The following is a 22,648-nucleotide window of genomic DNA, read 5'->3' on the forward strand; positions in this document are numbered from 1 at the left end:
TTAATAATAGGGAAAACATTTTTTGAAAATATATTTAAATCCATTTAAGGTTTTTCGCTTATCACAAAAAAAATAGGTGTTTTCATTTGGAAATGAAAAACCTTAATAATATGAAAGATTTTGTTACACTTTCAACATGTGTCTTAATTTCAAAATTCAGATTGTCAAACTGTATGTAAATATGTAACGTCCAAATACAATACCATGTATAAAAAAATTGGACGTTGTGTGTAAAGGGTAGCTTTATTTCGTTGTATACGGTAATAGAATGAAAAATTATTATTTTCTCGTTTTCTGATGTACGATATTACGACAGTCATATTCAAAAAATATGCGCAGATTTCTGCGCAGAGGTGCGGAATCTTGAATTGGGTCCGTCGTCCTTAATAAATCTGTAAAAGGGTTTGAAACACTTACGCTGTTTACAATCACTTCCGCTATAATCCTTTCCACACCCATTTGAACACGTTATGTTATTTCTGTCACAAACGGCATGGTTGTAACAGTGGCCGCATGTGTATTCGCAGTCATTTCCATATGTATCGTTAAAACAAGCTAAATTAAAACAACAAACAAGTTTTTATCTATCATACAAATTATATGAAGAAGAGAAAGGGAAAATAAAAAAGAGAACCCGAATGGTCATAAGCATAAAATAACTGTATTTTGATCTAATTTAGTGTTCATGTAATGCGTAGAGATTTATGAATAAAAATCGTATCATTTTCACGATTGTTTATCTATTATTCTAAAAAACAAGATCATATACAGCATTCTTGCATAGATTTCCAAAATGATAAGTAACGCAAACAATATTTATTCATCGTTGATTTCTTTATTTATTACTAAATAAGTCTGTCAGTCTAAGCAAGAAATATTCTTTCGTAACAGCTCAAAACACAAACACATTTAATGGAAGAACAGGTAAAATAATAGAAATGACAATTTTACTAGGCAATGGCACCAAATGTTTTTTTAAGTTTGCTTTAGATACGTTTTACCTGTACATAGTGGAGGTTGGTATCCAGACGTGGCACATCCCGATTCATCACACCTGCCGTCCTTAATCCCACAGTTTGCTTTATTCATGCAGTGGTCACATTTGTGACGACAGTGATCACCATAGTATCCGGTTTCACATCCTTAATAAATAAACTTAACGTTAGTAGAATAAATTACAAATTGCGCATGTTTGGGAGGTTAACATTTGAAATTAACATCCCTGAGAAAACCAATGTCATCCGACGTGAAGCAAGTGTTGACAATGGTTTTCAAGGACTGTAATTTTATGTTACACTAACAAACAGGTATCTCTTTTATGATACCGAATGGCTTTATTCTAAAAAAAAAACCTATCTTACTTATTTAGAAATGAAGTGAATTCTATAACGAACTGTACGCGCATAATTTACGCGCTTGTAACAATTCGTTGTGTTACCCGTTGCTAAGCGTGTTGCTAAAGCTGAGGTTAATATAACAAATTAAAGACTGCGTCTAAACTAACCAGATTTCTGTATTAAACATGAAAGTATAATAATGATAATTATTACCGTGACGGTACTCGTCAGTGATATAAGCATCATTTAGATTTGAGCTATAAAAGGCTGAACAGTGCTAAGATGTTTTAAAGTCATTACAATAACCACCTAATTACCAAATTTCTTTCAAGAGCTGCTAGGCCTGAGGATCTTAACGATTTATTTGTTGACATACCGTATTTATGAAATGCATTTAATATTTCGCATAGCATTACATCTAGAGTAAATAAATTAAAAAAAGATCTACTCAAAATGATTTTAATGTCATCAAGTGGAAAGAAATAGTATAGAAATAAAACCTTTAGCATTGCTTCTTTCATATGTAAAAATTTTAACGTACCAAAAACTTGGACTTCACAGACTTCTAGGATTGGGCATTCGTCTCCTGGAGAGATATGATCCTGATAAATCCAGACATATCTGGCTGTTCCCTCGCATTCTCTCACTATAACGGTCGGCATGTCGTCGGATTGTAAAGACATGTGACATGGTGTAAGTGATGTTGGTACAGTGGTATCGTTCGACACACGGATCGAAAACCCCGGGAGTCGTGATTTCTTGATCCAAGATGATCCAACTATAAATACAGGATTTAGATCAATTTCTTGCTAACAATTTCAAATAAACTAGTTGAATGTACAATGTCATCATACTTACAGTCTTCATCACTCCTGAACCAGAGTTTGACTGAGCTGACACTAAACACTCTTCCTAGGTCTATTTGTAGCCACGCCTCCTTAATCGTCTCGTTCACACCACTATGAAAACAGCGGTCAACACCCTGATTGAAATCGCCGTCCACAGCGTACGATGCCCAGTGTGCTCCGTGAGTTGAGCTACCTTTGACTGTGGTAAAGCTTCCGACAAGTTGGTCTGTAACAATCATTACAATTCATTAAAATTATTTCAGAAATCATTCTTTCGGTATAATTATAACGCAGTAATTTTGAACCAGGCCGTTATAAACAATTTTGAAGCCCAAAGGAATCAATTATAGATTTGACCACGCCTTGGGGATAATTGTTTTTACGTTATATTAAACTTTGTGATTCCTTGGTTCTTTATTTATACATTTTTGCAATTTTACAATTGTGAATTATTGACAATATTTTAGTCAAATATAATATATATATATATATATATATATATATATATATATATATATATATATATATATATATATATATATATATATATATATATATAGGCAGACTCCGCTCCCCCCCCCCTCCCTACGCAAGGTCCTTGCAACTTGGATAAAGTGTACTGAATTATACTGTATTAACTTGATCCGTGGTGTTATCACAAACACCAAACAAACAAAAATTGAAAATGTAAATGTATTAACAAAAATATAGTCACCCTAGTACATGTATATACAAGAAAAACCTATTCGCTGTGGAAAGTTATCAAAGCCTGTGCCTTTTAGCTTTTAGATTATTCTGACTTGGCAATGATTTCTCACATTAAATCAATTGTATGCAGCATCAGATTCTTCCTTTACACTTTAATTCTTTTAGTTAAAAAAATACCTAGACTGTGCCTGCTTTAGAAGAACTGAGTACCATTTGATTTGAATAAATAAAGTTTGAAATTTTTAATTCAATTAGTTGAATGTTATGTTTTCACGGCACATTTGGATGTTTCCATGTGATTCAGTTATATTCTTAATATAGAAAACAGCAAAATATATCATATTTTACTGGCAGCAAAACCTACTATCTTTTTTTTTTAACATTGACACATCTATTTATTACATCAGTCCCCTGTAACAAGTATAAGCGTTCTTTTGTATTACAACTTATGTGTGGATATCGAAGGGAAGTTATGAAGGCGTCCATTATATAGCCGTAGTATTATTATCTGTGTTCGCTAATGCCGACATCTTTTACAATTGCTTTCAGTTTGATGGCATAGATAATTCTAAAGTATAATATTTTAATCAGAGCCGATTTAACGAGAGCTTTGTCTTCAAGTAGTGCGTATGAAACTCTAATTCGATGATTGTACTCATAATATATATATATATATATATATATATATATATATATATATATATATATATATATATATATATATATATATATATATATATATATATATATTGAACACAATGACACTCCAGGGGCGTGGATTTTTAGTAGAAACAGCATTAATACCAAGTAATAGGGCAGGCGTTTTAGATTTTGACCGACTATGTATTGAGTGAGCTTTTTCGGCGAATTAAAAGAAAGAAGGTATTCAATAGCTGACAGTTTGTTTTGATGAGCAAACTTAAAAGTAAACTTCTATGGAAAATACAAGATCTTGTTAAAACTACGCAAAGAAATTCAATTGCATTGCCAGTTACATTTTAACATGTGAAAAACAATACACAGAGTTAAAAGAAAAAAATAAACAGAGCGAGTTATTCATTTCTCAGATAAGAGTGAAGTGGTATTCCTGAGCATTGGACGTCTTTTAGTTATCTAGAGATATTAAAGGTATTACACGTACATCATTTAAAAGTTATACAAAAGCTACTCAAAAAATTTAGAAACTTTATTATTATTTTTATTATTATGAAAGAAAAATGTTTTTATCGATATTAAAAAAGAGTCAATAGACACACTTTTTTTTATCTTATAAGGAATTATTTGTTTTCATTGTTTTAAGAACTGATGAATTTAAAGATAACACATGTCTAAATTTTTTTAATCAGTGTACTGCTTTTGACAACAGATCAATTACATGTATTTACATCATTCTATAAAAAACTAAATGAATGCGTCATTGAAACAATAAACAATGGAAACTTGAGAAAAAATAATAAGAAAGGGGTTAAATAACAATCTTAAATATTTGTCATTTGTATACTTCATATAGCTTCAAGACAATATGCTTTTAGAGTTTCTTAATAAAAGAAATGCATACTTACCATACGTTTGAACTTCGACAAAGAATATTGAAATGCAACAAAAAGTGAGGAGTGCAGCCATGTTGATCCATGAACTGACTTTGAAATAACTACAAATACTACGAGGAGGAAGTTGTTTTCTGGGTCACCATCAGCATAAGCTTTTAAAAGAACAATTGAACTAAATATGTCACCACCGCAAGAACGTCACTCTTTACACAGTATACCCATTCAATATTATATCTAAATAATTTTGTAATCACTCAATATAAGACCCTACAAGTCGAGAAAACTTTTCTGGAAGGGGTGGGGGGTAACCAAGTTATTTCGGGAAGGGGGGTAGTCCTAGGCCTATTTTCGGTTAATTTACTGTGTGAATTTAGTAAATTTTAATTTCCGAAAGGAGGCTTGTCTTGACATCCCCCTTTTCCCCTCTAGATCTGCGCATGCCCCGGTACTCCAAAACGTTTTCATAATAGAAACGTGTACATGTGACTTAAAAAAAAAATAATGATGCAAATGTACGCTGTACTGTAAATATACAGAACAGCAGTAAACCTACTTGGCACTTTCTTTTGATTTTTAGTATATTCACAGCGTGACACGACTGTTATTTACTCGAAAATGTTTTACATTTTCTCCATATTTTTCTTAAGAGGCATTAAGTACGGGGGAACGACATATCAAATCAATTATAACTTCATAACGGAAATTGAAACAAAAAGACACTCTAAAATCATTTTCTAGATATCAACATTAAGGGGGTACACTGTAAACAAATTATATGTCTCAGAGCTCTGCGATAACTATTTATGTAATTATTGTTCTACAAAGATCGCCATCTTCAAAACCTGCATAAGCATTTTATTAATCTAAGTCACATTGCTCCTTTACCAAAATGAAGAATTGATCGGAAAGAGAAGGAGAGAAGTAAAATTAAACTAAAAAATTGCTAATGTACATCAGTACGTTTGATCAAAGAAAAGAAAAGACGGGTCGTCTTACATGGGAATTTAAGCCTTACATCATAAAGATAATTTCGTGCAGTCCGTTTTGCTGATGATTTCGACCGATCGTTTAAGGTGGTATGGGACACTTCCATGTTGTGACGTATTGTTTATCGAAATAAACAATAAAATAAAGTGTAATTATATAAGTAGTTTCTTTCCAAAACTGGTCACCTAACTCCGTAGCGCAGTGGCTACGAACCTGTAAGTCATGAGTTCGAATCCCGCTGGGGGGTTAACAATTTTTACCTTTACAAAATATTTTTAAAAGCTATTTTTTGGGTTAAATATTGTAAAACTTGAAAATTCTAAACCGGTGAAATTAATATCGACAGATGTCCCATACCACCTTAAAATAATTTCGGTAAAAAATGGAGGGAATCATACTCATTGGATGTAAATATACCTTTGACAGTTGTGTATATTTAATATTTTTTTAAAGGATAAAAGAAAAGATAAAACAGGATTCTTTGTTACCTACGTATTTAAGTTTAATCTTTTTAAGAATGTAAAAAATATTCATAAGACATTTACATTTACACATTGTATTCAAATATACATAGATAAAAAACTTGTGAACAGTGTATAGATTGTTGCCTAAACATTCGATTTATCACAAAGTATAAAATCTCTCTCTCTCTCTCTATCTCTCTCATTCGCACATATTTCTCTATGGTTCTATACATGTACATCTTACATAAAACCAGTTATCAATTGAAAACAATCTCTAAAAAGATCACATGCTGCATATATACAACATGTTCAACAAACATATATTTTTCTGTATTGAAAATGAGTGAGACAAATGAGTTTATTTTTTGGTCAAAATACATGTAATATTAAAAATATGATATTAATAATTTTATACACTGCACATTTAAGAGGGATAGATGGCCGAGACTATTTTTTAGAACAATATTTATCAACGTGCTTCTTCTTCAAAGGTAAATGACAATATTTTTTGGCTAATTTAGTGTTTGTATCCAAAATATTAAATTTGCTAAATAATGGCCAAACATTTTTATATTTACATGTGAACTGATGTGTAATTTGTTGACAATCCAACCTCCTTCAGTGTTAATATATAAACAATTGCTTCTTACTGAACTGATGGAATATTATTTTTGTCATAAAATTCCATTCAATCAAAAATAAAAAAAAAATGGTACATCGTATCACAATGTTTTCAACATTTTTATCTATATTGAATATGCAGACAATTTCATATGGAAAAAATTAAACTGAAATTATGAAATTTACTTAAAGGTATAATGTAATATTTCTACATGTATAATATAATATATTTTTAAAATTTCAGATAGCTTACATAATAATCATAAAGTGTAGACTTGATACACTGATTTTTCGTTTTTGCAAGTCACTTTTAAAGTCATGCATATCTTAGTAATAAATTGATGACAACAATGAAATATGTGTGTGATTGGTCAATTTTACAATACACACAACCTAATAACATTTTTTAGTTTTTTGAACAATCTGTTGGAGATATTAATTTGATAAATTAAGAGAGTCAAAATTTTCACATTGAAAATTTTAAAAATACAGCTTTAGTGACCTGTTATGCAACACCACATATATATTCATCGTCCGTCCAAATCTTCGAAAAAATCATGTCACAGGTCGCTTAAAATAAACTATAATAAAATTACATATTACTAATATGTGCATATAATTTGATGATCAAATGTCAACCAGTGAAGACAACAATATAGCACTTATTGACTTACAAAAAATGCAACTTAATACAGTGAAAAAAATACTGAATAAAAAAAAACAACAAAACAAAAGTTGGTATAAACACTTATCTAACAACTCTTTTAAAATCATTGTTTTAATAGGTGTTTACATTAAATTACATTGTACATGTAGAAACAACTCAAATTATCAAAATTTTATTTCCATTTCAAATAGATCCCCGGTTTGCATTTGTCTTAAGTAATCTACTCTGTACATGTATTTATATAACTAAAGCTTTACGATGAAAAGCTGTGGGTTTATAAATGTAAAACAACCTGTCCTGAACAATTATTAATTTTAAAAAGCTTGGTTTGAGTATACTCTCAGTGTTTGGGAATGGAATATAAACTTCTACAAAACATATACCTGGTTAAAAATTTAAATACATATAAATATAGGTGTACACCTACATGTACTTAACTAGTAGCACTTTTCATGTTTATCAATATAAATCTCAAAAATAACAAATCTTTAATATCTTTCCTAAAAACAATGAATCGCATTTCAGCAAAGAAAAAAAAAACATACATAAACATGCATTAAAAAATTGGGGACTGGTGTTTACAACTAAATAAATGTATTTTTTTAGTGACTATCAATAGCACTAACTAAGGGTCATCAAATGAGCCATGAATATCTGTACCAGGTACAAACAGTGAATCAAACTGAGACACGTGGAACTAGCTACATGTACTGTACTTTCAAAATTTGTCCTTTGCCAAGTACGGTAGTATCTAAATACATGGATAAGGCATAATTTATTTATCCTTTGTTGATTGAGCAACATTTTCATTAAAAGTCTTTAAGTGTTGTGTTCTCTCTTTAATAATAGTAGTAAAACTCGTTTAGTACGAACACGGATAATGAGAATTTACGGATATAGCGAAGTCATCTTGGATCCCCAGCTATGTAAATTGAATGAATTTCTTATACGGTTATAACGAATTAAGGATATAACAAAGTAATTTCTTAAGTCCCATTGACTTCGTTATAACCGAGTTTTGCTGTAACGATAAAGATCTCTGCTAAATGGAACAAAAAGTTTAAATTTAAAAACCTTCTAATTGTATGGAGATGTAATTTCAACCTTTTTTCACAGATGTCTCATGATGTAGTTTATTTTACCATGAACATTCGAAAACCTCTAAATGCGTTTCAAAACAACTATGGGGCATATGAAATATTATGACAGTGAAGATGACCAAACATACTACTTTTTTAAAAATTATAAGTATTTTCTTTCTTTTAAACCTAACTGATACTTAGCTACCTGAAGTTTCATCTTATTTCAAATCATTTAAATACATGGCATTAATTTGACAGTATGTGCTGCATCAACAAAGCGTTTCCATATCCATATCAATATCTACCCATACAACTTTTCTGCAATACTGAAAATACTGAAAATACCATAAATTTCCCTTCATGAATTTCCATCAACTTTACTCAATTCTTCTGACCCAACTACAGGCAAACTTCTTTTTGGAACAGCCAATGAATTTTCAGAGTCCAGTGACATTTTAGTATCTTCCCCATCCCATAATCCATCGAACAAGCGATGCACATTTCGCAGGTGTCGCTTCAGATGATGCCGCCATTTAAAGCAGTTTCCGCACACACTGCAGGGAAACCTTCGAGCCTTGATCTGCGACGCCTTGTCTGCATGGACGTTATCTCTGTGACGTTTAAGGTGGTGCTTCCACTTGAAGACGCTGCCGCATTCCGTGCACATGAATGGGTGTTCATCGGAGTGTGTCCGGTAGTGACAGGTTAACTTGTCTCTACGCTTGAACGACTTTTCACACAACTCGCAGTGGTACAATCTGAGGTCTGAGTGCACCGTCTGTTTGTGAAGTTTCATCTGGTGGTTCCTCTTGAAGCTAGCTTTGCAGATTTCACACTGATATGGTCGGTCATCTGTAAAAACAAAGATTAAAGACACAAATTTAAATGTTTACGTATACATTATAATTTTGCATTTTATTAAAAATCTGTTCATGTCTAACAAGCAGACCCTGAAAGCAGACTTGCTCTCTGGTCTAACAGGATATCGTGTTAACCAATCAGTGCCACATTATCAAAACTCTAGTGGATGCTTTGACCAATGAAAGTGACGACCAAAAAAATATCTATTTTTAACATTCATTTTTAATCTAATCCTTGTGCAGGAAAATTGTCAATAATGATTGATATTGTACACTTAACATGTAGAAATTAAAATACTTACATACATTGTACATACATGTATATATCGATACACTACACATATTTTAATTTTGGCTGAAAAAAAGGTCCCCTAAACATGAGCCTATACAGTAGTAAAATAAAATTACCGGTATATATTTATCTACGTATAAAATTTCAATCTTTTACCTTGGTCATAGGTATCGAAAAATTTGTCATTAAATAAATGCATGTCCTTATTGTACGATTGCTACTGAAAAATGATAAAAATGATAAAATGTTTACACATGTTGTATTCTACAAGCAGTAAGATAAAAGACTGGTCTGCTTCACACTTAAATGTGTAAAAGTGGAGGCTAAAACCCATAAGAAAAACACGGGCATACCCAGAGCAGATGCAAATTTTAAAATGCAGACCCCGATTAGATGCAAAGCAAACATAGGGTCAGCTTTTGAGGTTTGTCTAGTGTTAGGTTGGGTCTCGTTGGTACTGCATCTTTGACTTTTCCTCATTACTGACATTAAATCTGATATGCTAATAATAATGAAAACTGATGTACCATATTGCATTTCATTAATCACATACCTGAGTGAGACTTGAGGTGTTCTTTCAGGCTGGAGTTGATGACTTTCCCACACACAGGGCACTCTTTGGTGTTCAGGCACTCACCAGAAGTCACATAGTGGAGCATCAACTTCTCCACTGATTCGAAGAACAAGAGACACACACTGCAGTAAATGTCCTTGGTTTTCTCAGATTCTTCAGTAGGTAGGTCTATTTCTCTCTGGAAGTAGTGGGATGTCTGTGGTTCTGTTCCAACTAACTCCATTTCTTCCTGCTCAGAACTGACATCACTAGAATGGTTAGCATCTATCTCATGGTTTTGATGAGTATTTCTGGTCCTTGGGTCTGCAATTGCTTTTTGGATTTCTTGGACGAGAGTCGCTTCATCGCAGAGAAGCAGATTTCTATTGGTTGCTGCTTGGTTTAAGACATTTGCTTTCAATGAGGTTTGATGGTTTTCATTTTTATCCAGAATCTCTTTGGTTCCTATTACATGGCTTAATTCTTCTGAGGTATCAGGTTTATGGTTGTGAATACTCCCATTTCCATGGTGCTTACTCATGTGCTCATAGAGAGTTTCGTTGTTCGCAAACACCTCTGGACATTCATTACACTTTGCAACTGTTTCTGCAGGATGGCGTGATTCAACATGTCTTTGTAAAGCAGTCTTGGAAATAAAACATTTTCCACACAAATCACACACCGACTTTTCTCTCAGTTTTTCTCCTGAAGCAAAAAAGCTCTGCAGAACATCTGTCTTTTCACTATGAAACTTGCATAAATGTGTTTTTAAATTGTTTCGAGTTTTGAACCCCTTTGAGCACACAGGACATTTGATGGAATTTGTATCTGGTGAGGACTGTTCAGTCTTTTTCTTTCTTCCTCTCTTGCCTTTCACTTTTCCTTCAAAATTCTTTATTTCCATTCCTCCTTCTTTGTTGACATCTGTCTTCATTCCTTCTCCCATCTGTCTATCTTCCAAGTTTGGGGATAGATCTATTTCCAGACCTCCTTCAGACACACCAGACATGCTACAAGAGTCTGACTGTCCCTGATTCACTTCATTCCCCCCTGTCCTTGCTTTTATCATTTCTGCTATGCTGTTCAGCATATCCTCGTTATAAATCCCCATGTTTTGTGCATTTATTCCACTGTCTTCATGACTAGTGTGGTGGGACATCAAATGATCTGTGTACAAGTCAAAATCTGACAATGTAATACGGCATTCCTTACATTCAAACTGATTTTTCTGACTTTCAGCTTCAATTTCATTTCCGAGAAGAGAACTTGCATCACGTGGAACTTGTTCGCAAGTAGGTTCTGTAAAATTTGATTGTTGAGGAACTTGGTCATATACCCTGCTTATTGAACTGGAATCTGGAAAACTTTGTGCAAATTCAGGTTTTATGTAACTAGGATCAGCAGGAACTTGTACGTATTCAGGCCTTATCCTCTGCATGCTTCTCCTGATGTGAAAATTTGAGTCATTCTCGTCTGATAAGCTGCTTTGCCCTTGGTCGCCCATTTCATAAGAAGGTTTTGTGTTGTTTGAAAAATTATCATCCACATTTTCCTCATAAAGCTCTGTCTTGGAGAGACTATGCTTAGGTTTCCTTCGGTTTCTTCCTCTAGAAAGGTTTCTACTGGTTTCTTGATCCAAACTTTCTGATGTTCTGTTTATCAAACTGTGAGCACTATCATTATTATAAATTGGCACAGAAATAGAATCCACTTTATGGTAACTTTTATCACAGCTGGACTGAATAGTATCTGGAATCTGTTTTTTTAGTCCATTCATTAAATGACCCCTCCCTGGTGGTAAATCAAGGCTGTGTTTTAACCTATGTTTTGATGAAAACTCAAAATAACCCTGGTTTTGGATTTCACTGTTTACATCCCAGGAGGCATTATCCAATGAATTCACAGGATACGACTTCTGACTGTACATGATTGGTTCATCTTGTGTACCACTGTCTGAAGATTCTGCCATATTCACACTGTTATAAAGGATGTCAAAAAGAGAATTCCATGTTGGTAATAAGTTTCACTCATCTGACTCATAATGAGAAGATAGAGGCGTTGTTTCCTCATGGTAAAAGGTCTTTAAAATTCTGTAAAATAAAATCAAAAAAATAATTTTTATCAGTGTTTGAAAAAACCGTGAGCCCGACCGCCCAAGATGCATAACTTTTGGCAAGGACAACAAATTTGTTTGTATGAGCGCCCGACTGGACGTGGTGATTTTTTGAGCGAAGTGTACATAATATCAGGATTGGGGTTCTTTAAGATTTTTTAATATTAATCACACTATCGCTTTTCTTGTATGGTCATTTAACAACTGTACAGTCAATATTATTACTTATTAGGTTAGTTACTGACTCACAACGGAAATATATTGGGTTGATCAATCTCATAGATGGCGAGGCGAAGCCGTCTATGAGATTGATCAACCCAATATATTTCCGTAGTGAGTCCGTAACTAACATAATAAGTGTTTTGTTTTCATGAGGACTATCGAGCGACATATTTATTCACAAATAGTGATGATCTACGCAAAGCCATGTACAAGATGCTTAACATCTCATCCAATGTAACTCATTTAAACTCTTCAAAATTTCAATCTCACCTTTCAAATACTTTTAAAATGTTTTTGATTCACCAATGTTTACTTACAATGTTTGTTGCTATTCAATTTTAAATGTTTTCTCCCTTTCCTCTGCAGAGATCTGAGCAATTTTAGATGCTGCCATTTTGTTCTGCTCCAGACAAAACAATGTGACGTCAATATTTTAAGGGCAACTACTCTAATTTTACAGAATTTCAAAGGACAACTACTCCAAATACTTTAAGTACTTTCGACACGCGGTTTATGTATTAAATACTATGAAATGTCGAAATGAGTAAGCGAAGCGTCGGTTAATGACAGCCATATTGCCTAATATTAGGCACCGAACAAATATAGAAATATATGAGGCAATCATGTGCTATGTCTAAACAAATGAAAGTGTTACATTTCAGTCCAAGGGATAACAAAAGCGTTTAATTTACGTAGACTATGCTTTGAAAGAGTCCCCAGACATGCTACCGAATAAAGGACTATCAGCCCTTAAAAAAGAAGGGTTGACGATAACAACATAACTAAAGAAAAAAAAAAAAGTTTATGAAAACGAAAGACAGATTTTTGAATGTTTTACATGCAAAAATAATTCCGGTATGTTATGCATGCAAATATAAATTAACAAATGCCAACTGTTTTCTGTGGGCTGGCTGAATTTTTACAGGGCTGACAACTAGGTGTCTAGCTAGTTTTCTGACGAGTTTAAAACACTGTTTTTATGCCAACCAAAAGTACCAGTAGCTAATAATGAATCTTTAAGATAGAGTTGGAAAACTTGTAAGCTGGAGACATGTAAGAAAATAATACCTTGTTGACAGTTTACCATTTCCTGCTGTCTCTTAATTTTTAAAGAATATGTTCAAATATGTTTTGTTAAGATGACAGTTGATCGTGTGTAAATATATTTATATTAGACCATATAAATTAATGAAATAAGGTCTAATATGGACAGGTATTGCAGGAATTTCAACACTTTGCTTCATATTAATTAACGAAAGATATGAGAAAAATTTGACATACAAAGCAAAGTTAGAAATATAATAACTATAAAATGTATGTGTAAACTGAATATGGTACCAGTATGTATCTGCCGGAAGTATGACAAGAAAATATAAATTCTCTAGGGGACAGTTGTCAGAGAGAACCTGTTCTCTCTTACATGTTTTAAAAGAGTACGAAATCTCCAGGTACTCGGCCTCCATGGTATGACTTTTCCTGATACACAATCTGATTAAAATAAGATCTTTGATCCGCTCCAACAAATTTATTTTCGCTACACATCAAATTTGTCGGAGTGGATCAAAGATATCTTATTTTAATCTGATTGCCTGATATATTACTGCTAATATTATGGTTAAAATTAATAGTTCTGATATTTTTATCTCTCATTTTAGTTTTTTTCTTTCGACATGTTCAGTATTTCTATTTTATTAATCAATGAAATTGTCAAAACTTTCACATTCATTTAATCCCACAACATATGCACAAATCAACAATACAAATGACAAATGAAATATCTCGAAAGAACGAGCCAAACATGTATAAACTGCAGGGACGTATGTATATGAACAGAAGCAAGAAAATATTTTACTGGAGTCAGCGCTTAAGAAGAAGAAGAAGAGATGAACTGTCCATTACAAAAGTAAATTTTGTACGATTAATCTCCAATTACGTACACTGACTTCTAATAGATTCAAGACTTTCAGACCAAAACTCATACATGTTTTTAATATACAGGAACAGTTAAACGATGCAAATATAACGCATTTGAGGTAAAAGATGCGTTTTCTTTAAAATCAAAAATTCAGAGGAAACGCGGGCCTCAGCAACGTTACACCCACTAATAATACTTCACACAATGGCAGTCGTAACGTTGGCGGCATCAATAGATGATATTTAAAAGGAGATGTACATTGTACTTACCGTAAGAAGATCACCGAATTTGCATCATATTTTTTTTCAGACGGCCAAACAGCATCGAACAATAAAAACATTTCAGTTCCCTCCCTTGACATACCTAAAAATAAAACTGCAACAATGCGGATTTGCTTTTTCCGGAAAAAAATAATGAGAGAAAAACAGAAAGCGTGAATGGAATGTTTAAAGAAAACAACACGTCACTGAATAATAATGGGAATAGAAAAAATAGACACGCAACATATAATCTTGATTGCAATGTTACTTTCAAAGAACGATACAATGAAATATTCTCTTTTTCTTGTTAACAAATGGATTTATAATGGGAATAGAAGAAAAAAGATATATAGATATACATTATGAATGCATATTTTTTTTTCTATATAAAGCAATTAAAAAATTGAACATAATACCAAATCAAGAAAATCTTGTTTTAAACGAAATTATTTCGGAGAGAGAGAGAGAGAGAGAGAGAGAGAGAGAGAGAGAGAGAGAGAGAGAGAGTACATGTGTCCACCATTTTTTTTTTTTGGGGGGGGGGGGTATTATTATGATCCAGGTAATTTGTTTTAACTTGCTTTTTATTACTTGTAAGTACATACAACAGCAATATAAAGTTACATTTAGATTAATCAATACCATTTAGGGACTTCGGCTAATTCTTTTTGAATCAACACTAGAGCGCTGAATTTCAAAATACAAATAATTGATTTATAATTACTAGTCGTTTTCAAAGTGGTTAGTGGTTTCGTTAAACTAATTAAATACACCAAAAAGCGCATAATTTGTATTCCCTAAAAGATCTACGAACATGTTTAACGTTTTATACCTAATCAGGGACTATATACAATATATAGATTTACATGTATGTGCATTCATAATTCACAGGATTAGTACAGGATTAGTACAGTGGGTCTCACTTCTGCAACAATATCAATAGGTGGTGGATTTCTAGATTTAAATGTGTTTAAGTTCATATCAGGAGTAGTTTATAGTTGATGGGGTTCTTTTTTTTTTCTTTCTTTCTTTCTTTTTTTTCGTTGTTTTGTTTGTTTGTTTTTGTTTAATTTCTAGTCTTTGTTTTCTTTTTTGTTCGTGTGTTGTTTTTTTTTTTGGGGGGGGGGGGGGGGGTAGGGAGGGACATTTTTTTTGTATCTGCATTTATTAAAAGCATGCATATATGCATATATGGATACAATATACAATATAGGTAAACTTTTAGCTTTACATACCTACATATTGTACATATTTATCATGAAGGCGCAGCTGTATGATCATATCAACAGTTATATATGTACTCTAAACCAGCAGGCTCGTCTAGCAGAGGACTGTCAAACGATAAAACCAATTACATGTAATTTTCTCGTCATGACGCTTTAGGTATTTAGTTAAAAAAAAGTTTAGAAAAAAACATACTAACCTACAGTATTGAGACGCAAAAAAAACTAGTAAAGACTTTAGTGAAGACTTTGTAGTGAAGTGCATTTTGTTGGCAAGCGAACGGGTCTGAATTTAAAGCGTATAAGCAAACAAAAGGGGTTCTTGGTTAACACTGCAAAATTATAAAAAGCTCAACATTTTGGTCAAACTCTAAATGCAAACTGATAATTTGTTGCGCCAAACCTTGGTTAAGATACAGCAATGTTATATTGTCTTCATTTTTTCATTTGTTTATTTTTTATTTTCTTTTTTATTTTATTTTATTTTTATTTTTATTTATTTTATTTTATTTTTGCGCGCGAGAATATGCGATGATTTGCTCTGCGAGATATATAAGATACGAAATTTGTTTACAATCAAGCATGGCCAATTCTAATCACATGCTGTCAAAATATAATTTCATTGACAACGAAGCGAGACAGGAAAAGTAAACCAACTGAAAAGAGATCAATAATCGAGGTATCATATGAGGTATTTGTATAAACTACCAGATTTAATTGCTAACATTTCATTAATTTCAAGTTTTAATATTATTTATACGCAGTTTTTTGGTTTTTTTTTTTTGGGGGGGGGGGGGGAGGCCTAACATGTATGGTTTCAAGTCAGTTAGTTCTTAGTTTTCCAAAGACGCAATCGTCTCAAATGCTGTCATCTATTTTTTTTATTGCGACCAATAATGTTTCTAATGACATAATTACTACGTGGCGTCACGCATTTTCCTCCAACACTAAACCATCATCCATAAGCAAGCTCAATGATGTATGTGTATAGAGAGCATATGAGTTTTTTGTGTTTTAAATCATTGCATGAAAAGCTTGTTGATATCGAAAAATATACAACCAAAAATTGTAACAATGATACACGCAGTTATAAAATGAATAAGATATCTATAAACTATATTATTCTGTTTAATTTTGACCGACCTTTTTCGAGGTAACAATTTTGTTTTATCTGTTGATCGTTACGCGTAGACAGAATTAGACAGATGACCTTCCGTTGACACCTGAACAGTACTGTTAATCATTCAAATGTAATGGTGTCAGATATAACTAAAACAAAACCGCATGCCACTGATAGTTTCAAGTAGTTCAAATACGAAAAATGTTTGAAGTCAGTGTTGTGTGTATTGTTTATAAGGATAACTCATCAATGTGACTGCCGCCGAGTGCACATAATGCATCTTAACAGTATCCTTCTTGCATTTGCATAACATGCATTAATATGATAAAGAAATTAACCATCAGATCTACCTTAAACTTTTAGATATGAATTGTCAAGCTATAAATTATTATTTAATAAAAACAAATTCATAAATGTTTGCTTTTAAATTTGGTTATATTCCTATACATGTATATTATACAGATCTCTTCTTATGAGATCAATACAGTCTAAAAATGGCCACCATCCACTGAACTCTTTTAAATTATAATTCATTCATTAACATGTAACATTTTTGTCTTATATATTTTATGCTTTTTGGTGATCAAATAATTTTATATAATTTGGATTTGGGACATTTCGTTTTACATAAAAATGAAAAATAACCCACTAAAAACCAAGTTAATGAAGTCAATAGCACTCATTACGTTTGGTGACAAAAAATACGATAACAGACTACAAAAAAGTAGACATATCATCTAAAAAATATAATTTTATATTGATTGGTTTCATGAAATTAGGCAAAATCACTATATATCGCTTTGACCTTTTAAGATAACGGTTCCCAAGTAACAAAATGGCGAGCTTAGGAGCCTTTCTACCTGCAGGTCGTTCTTGCATAATTGTATTTACCCTGGTTTCATTCACCCTTGGAAAGAATATTGAAAACGAAATTCTGCAACGTCTTGAAAAGATTGAGGAGTTCAACTCAAATCTGAAGATGGAGAATTCTAATCTCAAATCGGAAATAATTAAAATTAAACGCGAAAATGGTGAGCTGGCCGAGACGATAAATAAGATGAAATCTGAAAATTTTAAAGAGAACAATAAGATTGATGAGCTTAATTCTGATTTCAAAACAGAAAATTTCAAACTCAGATTGGAAATGGCCGATTTACGTAAGGAAATGGATGGCGTGAGACACGAAAACAGTGAGCTGAAAAATACGGTGAATGAGATGAAAGTTTGGATGAGGTCTGGGCAATTCTCCAAAAACAATGATTCAGATGCTAGGATCAAGACTGAAAGAGGTCCTGCCCCCAGAATGTCGATCCAAGTAGCAAATAAACGTCAAAATGAGCATCACATTCGATCATCCCAGAGAATAAGTGAGTTTTTGATTCACATTATTTGTTTAGAGATGAATGGTTTTCATTTTTCCTGAAACAATATTTAAAAGCATAATTTTAATTATATGCTAAAATACCACATCTTCATTATTTTGCATCCAACCTCAAGTTTTTTGCTATCATGATTCATTTTCACCTTTTATAAAAAAAAAAAGGTACTACACAAAGTCGAAAAAAATAATTTACCATGTTGTATCACAATTCCATTTAAGGCAGCTAATTTTGTTTTTTCTAGCCTCATTTTGGCACTGCTAACAGAAAACATTGAAAGATGTCATACTTATCATGAATTATCACGCCATTTAAAAGGCTATTTGCTATTAGCCTACGTGAAAAATGCAAGTCCTTTACGCACGAAGCGTACATCGATACTTTTGATATACCGTATGGAACGATCAATTTATTGAGTATGAATGTTTTGAATGAATCTATATGCACTTTTTTTTATATCATAGAGATTTCCAGTCTTTACTGCACAATATGCATAAAGACACATCAAAAGATCCCGGTTTTCAGTACTTCATTTCTTTGATTAGAATTGTTTTGATTACTAATACATACTAGTAGTTGAAATCTATCTTTAAATATAAAACAGCATGATTCATCTGGGGTTTCTCGCAATTCTTGTCGGAAAAGTCTTAAAATTCATATCATAAAAAAGTGCGTAATTCAAATACAAACTAGAAGCTACTGTGGTTTCATTAATTTTCGTGGTAACCAATTTTCGTGGATTTTCTGAAAACCACAGTTTCAAGAATACGTAAATTCGTGTCCAGTGATCATACTAATACAAAATATTAGTTGAAATTGAACTTCAATGAACATTTAATTTCGTAATCAACTTAACAACGAAATCCACGAAAATTGGTATTCAACGAATATTGATGAAACCACAGTAATTGCCATGCAAGATAGATTGATTATAAAATAAATGATAATCGATAAAATCAACTCCCGTCAGTAATTCAGTACTTTGATTATATCATAGATCCGCTAGCACCTGACGTCGCTGAACAACCAATAGCTTTCTACGCCTACATGGAATCATACAGTACCTCAAGCCTTCCAATTCACACAACACTTATATTCGACACAGTTCAGCTCAACGACGGTCACGGATACAGTAAGCACGACGGGGTGTTCATAGCCCCAAGAGCTGGAGTCTACGTGTTTCATTGGACAATCCAAGTCGACATTCATGCCTGGGCTAGTATTGAGATAGTTGTCAACGGAACACCAATTGGGTGTGCAGCTTCGGACACACTGAGATTGGGCGACTGGGGCACAGGAAGTGGACTAGTAGCAACGCGCGTGAATACTGGAGACCACGTATTCCTTCGCACGCAGGAAAATGCTACGGGTGTTCTCTTAAGCAATCACAGGGCGAGGACATCTTTCTCAGGATGGCTTCTGTATTCCTGAAATTTGTACGATATACTTGAATTTTAAATAAATTAGGCTGTGCATTTCCCTTTCTACTTTCTCATTTTCTTTTGTTAGTTATTTTTAAACAGACACACCTGTACTAGTAGTCTAGTACACATTAACAATATTAAAAAAAATTACAAAAATATTCACAATAATTTTCCGTTATTATTGTACATTATTAAAAAATGAAATTACATTTTTTCTAACGTTCTTCTACATATACAGAAAATGCCAGGAGAAGCAGCTAAAACCTGTATCCATCGCCCATTACTGTTGCACACTGAGGTGCAATCTTTATAATAACATTTAATGTCAATAATTTTAGTCTTAGTTACTGTTATCTAGCGCTAAATCTTTATTTGTTGCCATTCAAAAATCTAATAGAATAAATATGTTTATACATTGAACTAAAGGCCATTTCGAAAGTATAAGTATAATGTAAATTGTTGTTTTCAAAAACTTAACCATTGGTGAAAATGGTCATTGATAAAACAATTCTGCAATTTGCATTATGCATTAATTGTAAGATGCAAGTTTTCTTGACTTCTCCAAAAACATTAAACTTATACATCCAAAGTCTACATTTTACCGTCCAAGAACGATAATTATGATATCTTTATTTTAACCTTTCATATTTCGGGTGTTTAAAACCACATGAATTTTTAAAAGGAATCGAGAAAAAAGTGACAAACTTAACCATGCTTAATCTATCTTATTTTAAAAATATTAAAAGATTTCAAAAGATACAAAATAAAAAAAAATTATGTTGGGAGAAAAAAAACCCAAACAACCACAGCATGTTCAGACAGATAAATAATTGTTCCTTGGTAAAAACAAGAGAAATTATGGCACTGATTTAAGCCTCGAAGCTCAATTTTCATTAAACATATAGTGTTATTTTGTACATTTGGGTTTTGATCACGTGGTTTGTCAAGTGGCTGGTTTTTTTTCAAATTATTGACACAGTTTACGAGTTTTAACAATCCATATTATTTCGACAGCCATAACATCAGATAACATGGCGTAATTGGACCTTTGTTGGGTCAACAATTTTCCTTATCTTGGGCCACCGTATGCATATAAAATTGGGTCAACGGCATATTGTGTATCGGCCCCTAACCGTACAAACTTGTTAGATTATTGTTGGGTCAATTTTACAGACAAAATTGTGCCATTGTTGGGCCAGTGTTTTTTTTATATTGGACAAATGTCATTTTTGAACAGTTTGGCCATTGTAAGAATGGAATATGTATGCAAGCGACGACAAAAAAGTAACCCGGATATGTAGTCGAGTTGCAGCATTTTCCATTGTATTTCTTTACAGTATTCTTTGTTAATTGGACAGTTTGTAATTATATTAGAAATATATAATACATCACAATTTAAATTTGTGAAAAGGATTATTTAATAGATTTGAATAACTTAAGGTATAGTGGCAGCATGGGTTTTGTTTTATCTTCAGCATTGAAGTACAATAGTGTCAATAAAATGGGTTATCATACAAAAATAGCAGATGGTCTTTAAACATTGAACATTTTTAATATCTTTTCCCAACCACTAATTCCATTATGTGCAATAAGTTTTCCGCCATTGTGTGTTGTCATAATTTGGGCAATTAAAATCTTAAGTAGATATCATTATGTCACAGTGACTTTTACCATATGGGCTCAACATAACTTAATCTGTACGGCTTCTGCACTTCTCAATGTCTGTTTTACAGAGATTTGTACACGACATTGTCTAACCTTAACATTAATTAGGCTTTGTCAAAAAACATACATTATAGCATTGAATGATATATTTTTGACGTCGTCATATAAATAATTGCCGTCAGGTGAACAGACAGATTGAATTACGCGCGTTTGCGCGTTATGATAATGTATCTGCTCATCTGACGGTACAGTTATGTACTTAGATAAATCGATACAAATTGCAGATCACGAAGGGTGTAAATCAGTAACACCAAGAACAGCTGTTTTATAAAACTGGTTTAAACTGGCTATCACATAGACTGTTGAGTTGATATCGATGAGCATGAAAATTATTATAATCCATGAAAAACTACTCTTGAATTTTGCTTTTAACAATAAAATCAACCTTTTGAATATTTGTTTAACCTGGTGTTTTTTGCAACATGTCTGAAATATATTGTTAACCGATAACATATAATAGAAATCAATGTTTGGGAACTACATATGTAAATTAAATGTAAATTCATACGAGGTGATTAGTTGTTGCCTTTATTGAGTCTTTAAAGATCAGAGAATTTAATGGAAAAACACAGTAGAATAAAAATATAAATATTTACAAACTGAAATAGGAATTACAAATCAATATTGATTTTGCATGGAATGAGCCTTTTGATTGAAATAAAAGAAGGAAATTAGAAAGCAGATGTGCAATATATCAATCTAATCAAACTTTTGTCAAATGGAATTTAGTGCGGATACGATATTATAAAAAGTGGCCCGGATGCTGTTTACCCATGACATTGGACAAATCCTCCAACACATATTCTCTCTAATTACAACATTGTTATGATATGATGCCCACAGTTAGCCAAACATTGACCCCATAATACATCACCAACTATCAGTTGGATCATCGTTGGCCCCAAAAAGGTAACCCGGAAGTGATAACACAACCATAATGTGATATTGGGCCAAAGACGAGCTAGTGTGTGGGACAATCCTATACGGGGAAAAATGTCATTTTATTTACTCAATATCAATATCAACCATATTTGAAATGTCTTTTAATTTTATTGAAAATAACATCAAATCAATTTTACTATTATCTAATATGCTTGTTAAGAAATGACAAACAGCTACAATATACCATCACTCATATACTTTAACCACCAAACATAAAAGGGTACTTTTTTAACTAAGGAAATCACCAACAATTGAGTAAAGTATATTTTCAGTTCATGAACCTACCTCAAAAATTCGATTTGGTATACAAGTGAAATGTCATTTATTGAAATATAACATTATCAAAGAATTAGCGT

At 32.5% G+C, this 22,648-nt stretch overlaps 4 protein-coding genes across 4 annotated transcripts in view; 1 reads left to right on the forward strand and 3 right to left on the reverse strand.

Annotated features, from left to right (window-relative positions):
• The window catches only part of LOC128171288 (uncharacterized), a 30,962-nt gene extending 28,853 nt beyond the window's left edge, over window positions 1-2,109 (reverse strand). Inside the window, exons 1-3 of the mRNA XM_052837059.1 lie at window positions 1,879-2,109; window positions 1,002-1,142; window positions 418-555 (exon numbers count right to left, since the gene is read on the reverse strand). Of these exons, the coding sequence (XP_052693019.1) occupies window positions 418-555; window positions 1,002-1,142; window positions 1,879-2,020 (421 nt within the window). The 5' untranslated portion in view covers window positions 2,021-2,109. The remainder of the gene's footprint in view (window positions 1-417; window positions 556-1,001; window positions 1,143-1,878) is intronic.
• A 21-nt stretch (window positions 2,110-2,130) lies between these two features.
• On the reverse strand, window positions 2,131-4,964 carry LOC128174009 (uncharacterized). Its single transcript, XM_052839658.1, has 2 exons — window positions 4,456-4,964; window positions 2,131-2,411 (listed from the first exon to the last, which is right to left on the reverse strand). Exons 1-2 carry the CDS (start codon window positions 4,514-4,516, stop codon window positions 2,131-2,133), a joined length of 342 nt encoding a protein of 113 aa, XP_052695618.1. The 5' UTR covers window positions 4,517-4,964.
• Window positions 4,965-8,601: 3,637 nt separating this feature from the next.
• LOC128171271 (putative zinc finger protein 727) lies at window positions 8,602-14,573 on the reverse strand. Its single transcript, XM_052837039.1, has 3 exons — window positions 14,489-14,573; window positions 9,970-12,059; window positions 8,602-9,116 (listed from the first exon to the last, which is right to left on the reverse strand). Exons 2-3 carry the CDS (start codon window positions 11,936-11,938, stop codon window positions 8,623-8,625), a joined length of 2,463 nt encoding a protein of 820 aa, XP_052692999.1. The 5' UTR covers window positions 11,939-12,059; window positions 14,489-14,573; the 3' UTR covers window positions 8,602-8,622.
• Window positions 14,574-17,626: 3,053 nt separating this feature from the next.
• LOC128171277 (uncharacterized) lies at window positions 17,627-19,702 on the forward strand. The gene is made up of 2 exons (XM_052837046.1): window positions 17,627-18,189; window positions 19,199-19,702. Exons 1-2 carry the CDS (start codon window positions 17,658-17,660, stop codon window positions 19,630-19,632), a joined length of 966 nt encoding a protein of 321 aa, XP_052693006.1. The 5' UTR covers window positions 17,627-17,657; the 3' UTR covers window positions 19,633-19,702.
• The last annotated feature ends 2,946 nt before the right edge of the window (window positions 19,703-22,648 follow it).

The sequence above is a fragment of the Crassostrea angulata genome, chromosome 2 (assembly GCF_025612915.1).
Source record: "Crassostrea angulata isolate pt1a10 chromosome 2, ASM2561291v2, whole genome shotgun sequence".
NCBI classification, from domain to species: Eukaryota; Metazoa; Mollusca; class Bivalvia; order Ostreida; family Ostreidae; genus Magallana; species Magallana angulata.

Bases quoted from the DNA above. Each gene is read 5' to 3' on its own strand.
- LOC128174009 (XM_052839658.1), bottom strand. From the start codon at position 4,516: ATGGCTGCACTCCTCACTTTTTGTTGCATTTCAATATTCTTTGTCGAA. The intron at 2,412-4,455 runs GTAAGTATGCAT...TGATTGTTACAG, and splicing joins TGTCGAAGTTCAAACGTATG to ACCAACTTGTCGGAAGCTTT.
- LOC128171271 (XM_052837039.1), bottom strand. From the start codon at position 11,938: ATGGCAGAATCTTCAGACAGTGGTACACAAGATGAACCAATCATGTAC. The intron at 9,117-9,969 runs GTATGTGATTAA...TTGTTTTTACAG, and splicing joins ACACCTCAAGTCTCACTCAG to ATGACCGACCATATCAGTGT.
- LOC128171277 (XM_052837046.1), top strand. From the start codon at position 17,658: ATGGCGAGCTTAGGAGCCTTTCTACCTGCAGGTCGTTCTTGCATAATT. The intron at 18,190-19,198 runs GTGAGTTTTTGA...ATTATATCATAG, and splicing joins TCGATCATCCCAGAGAATAA to ATCCGCTAGCACCTGACGTC.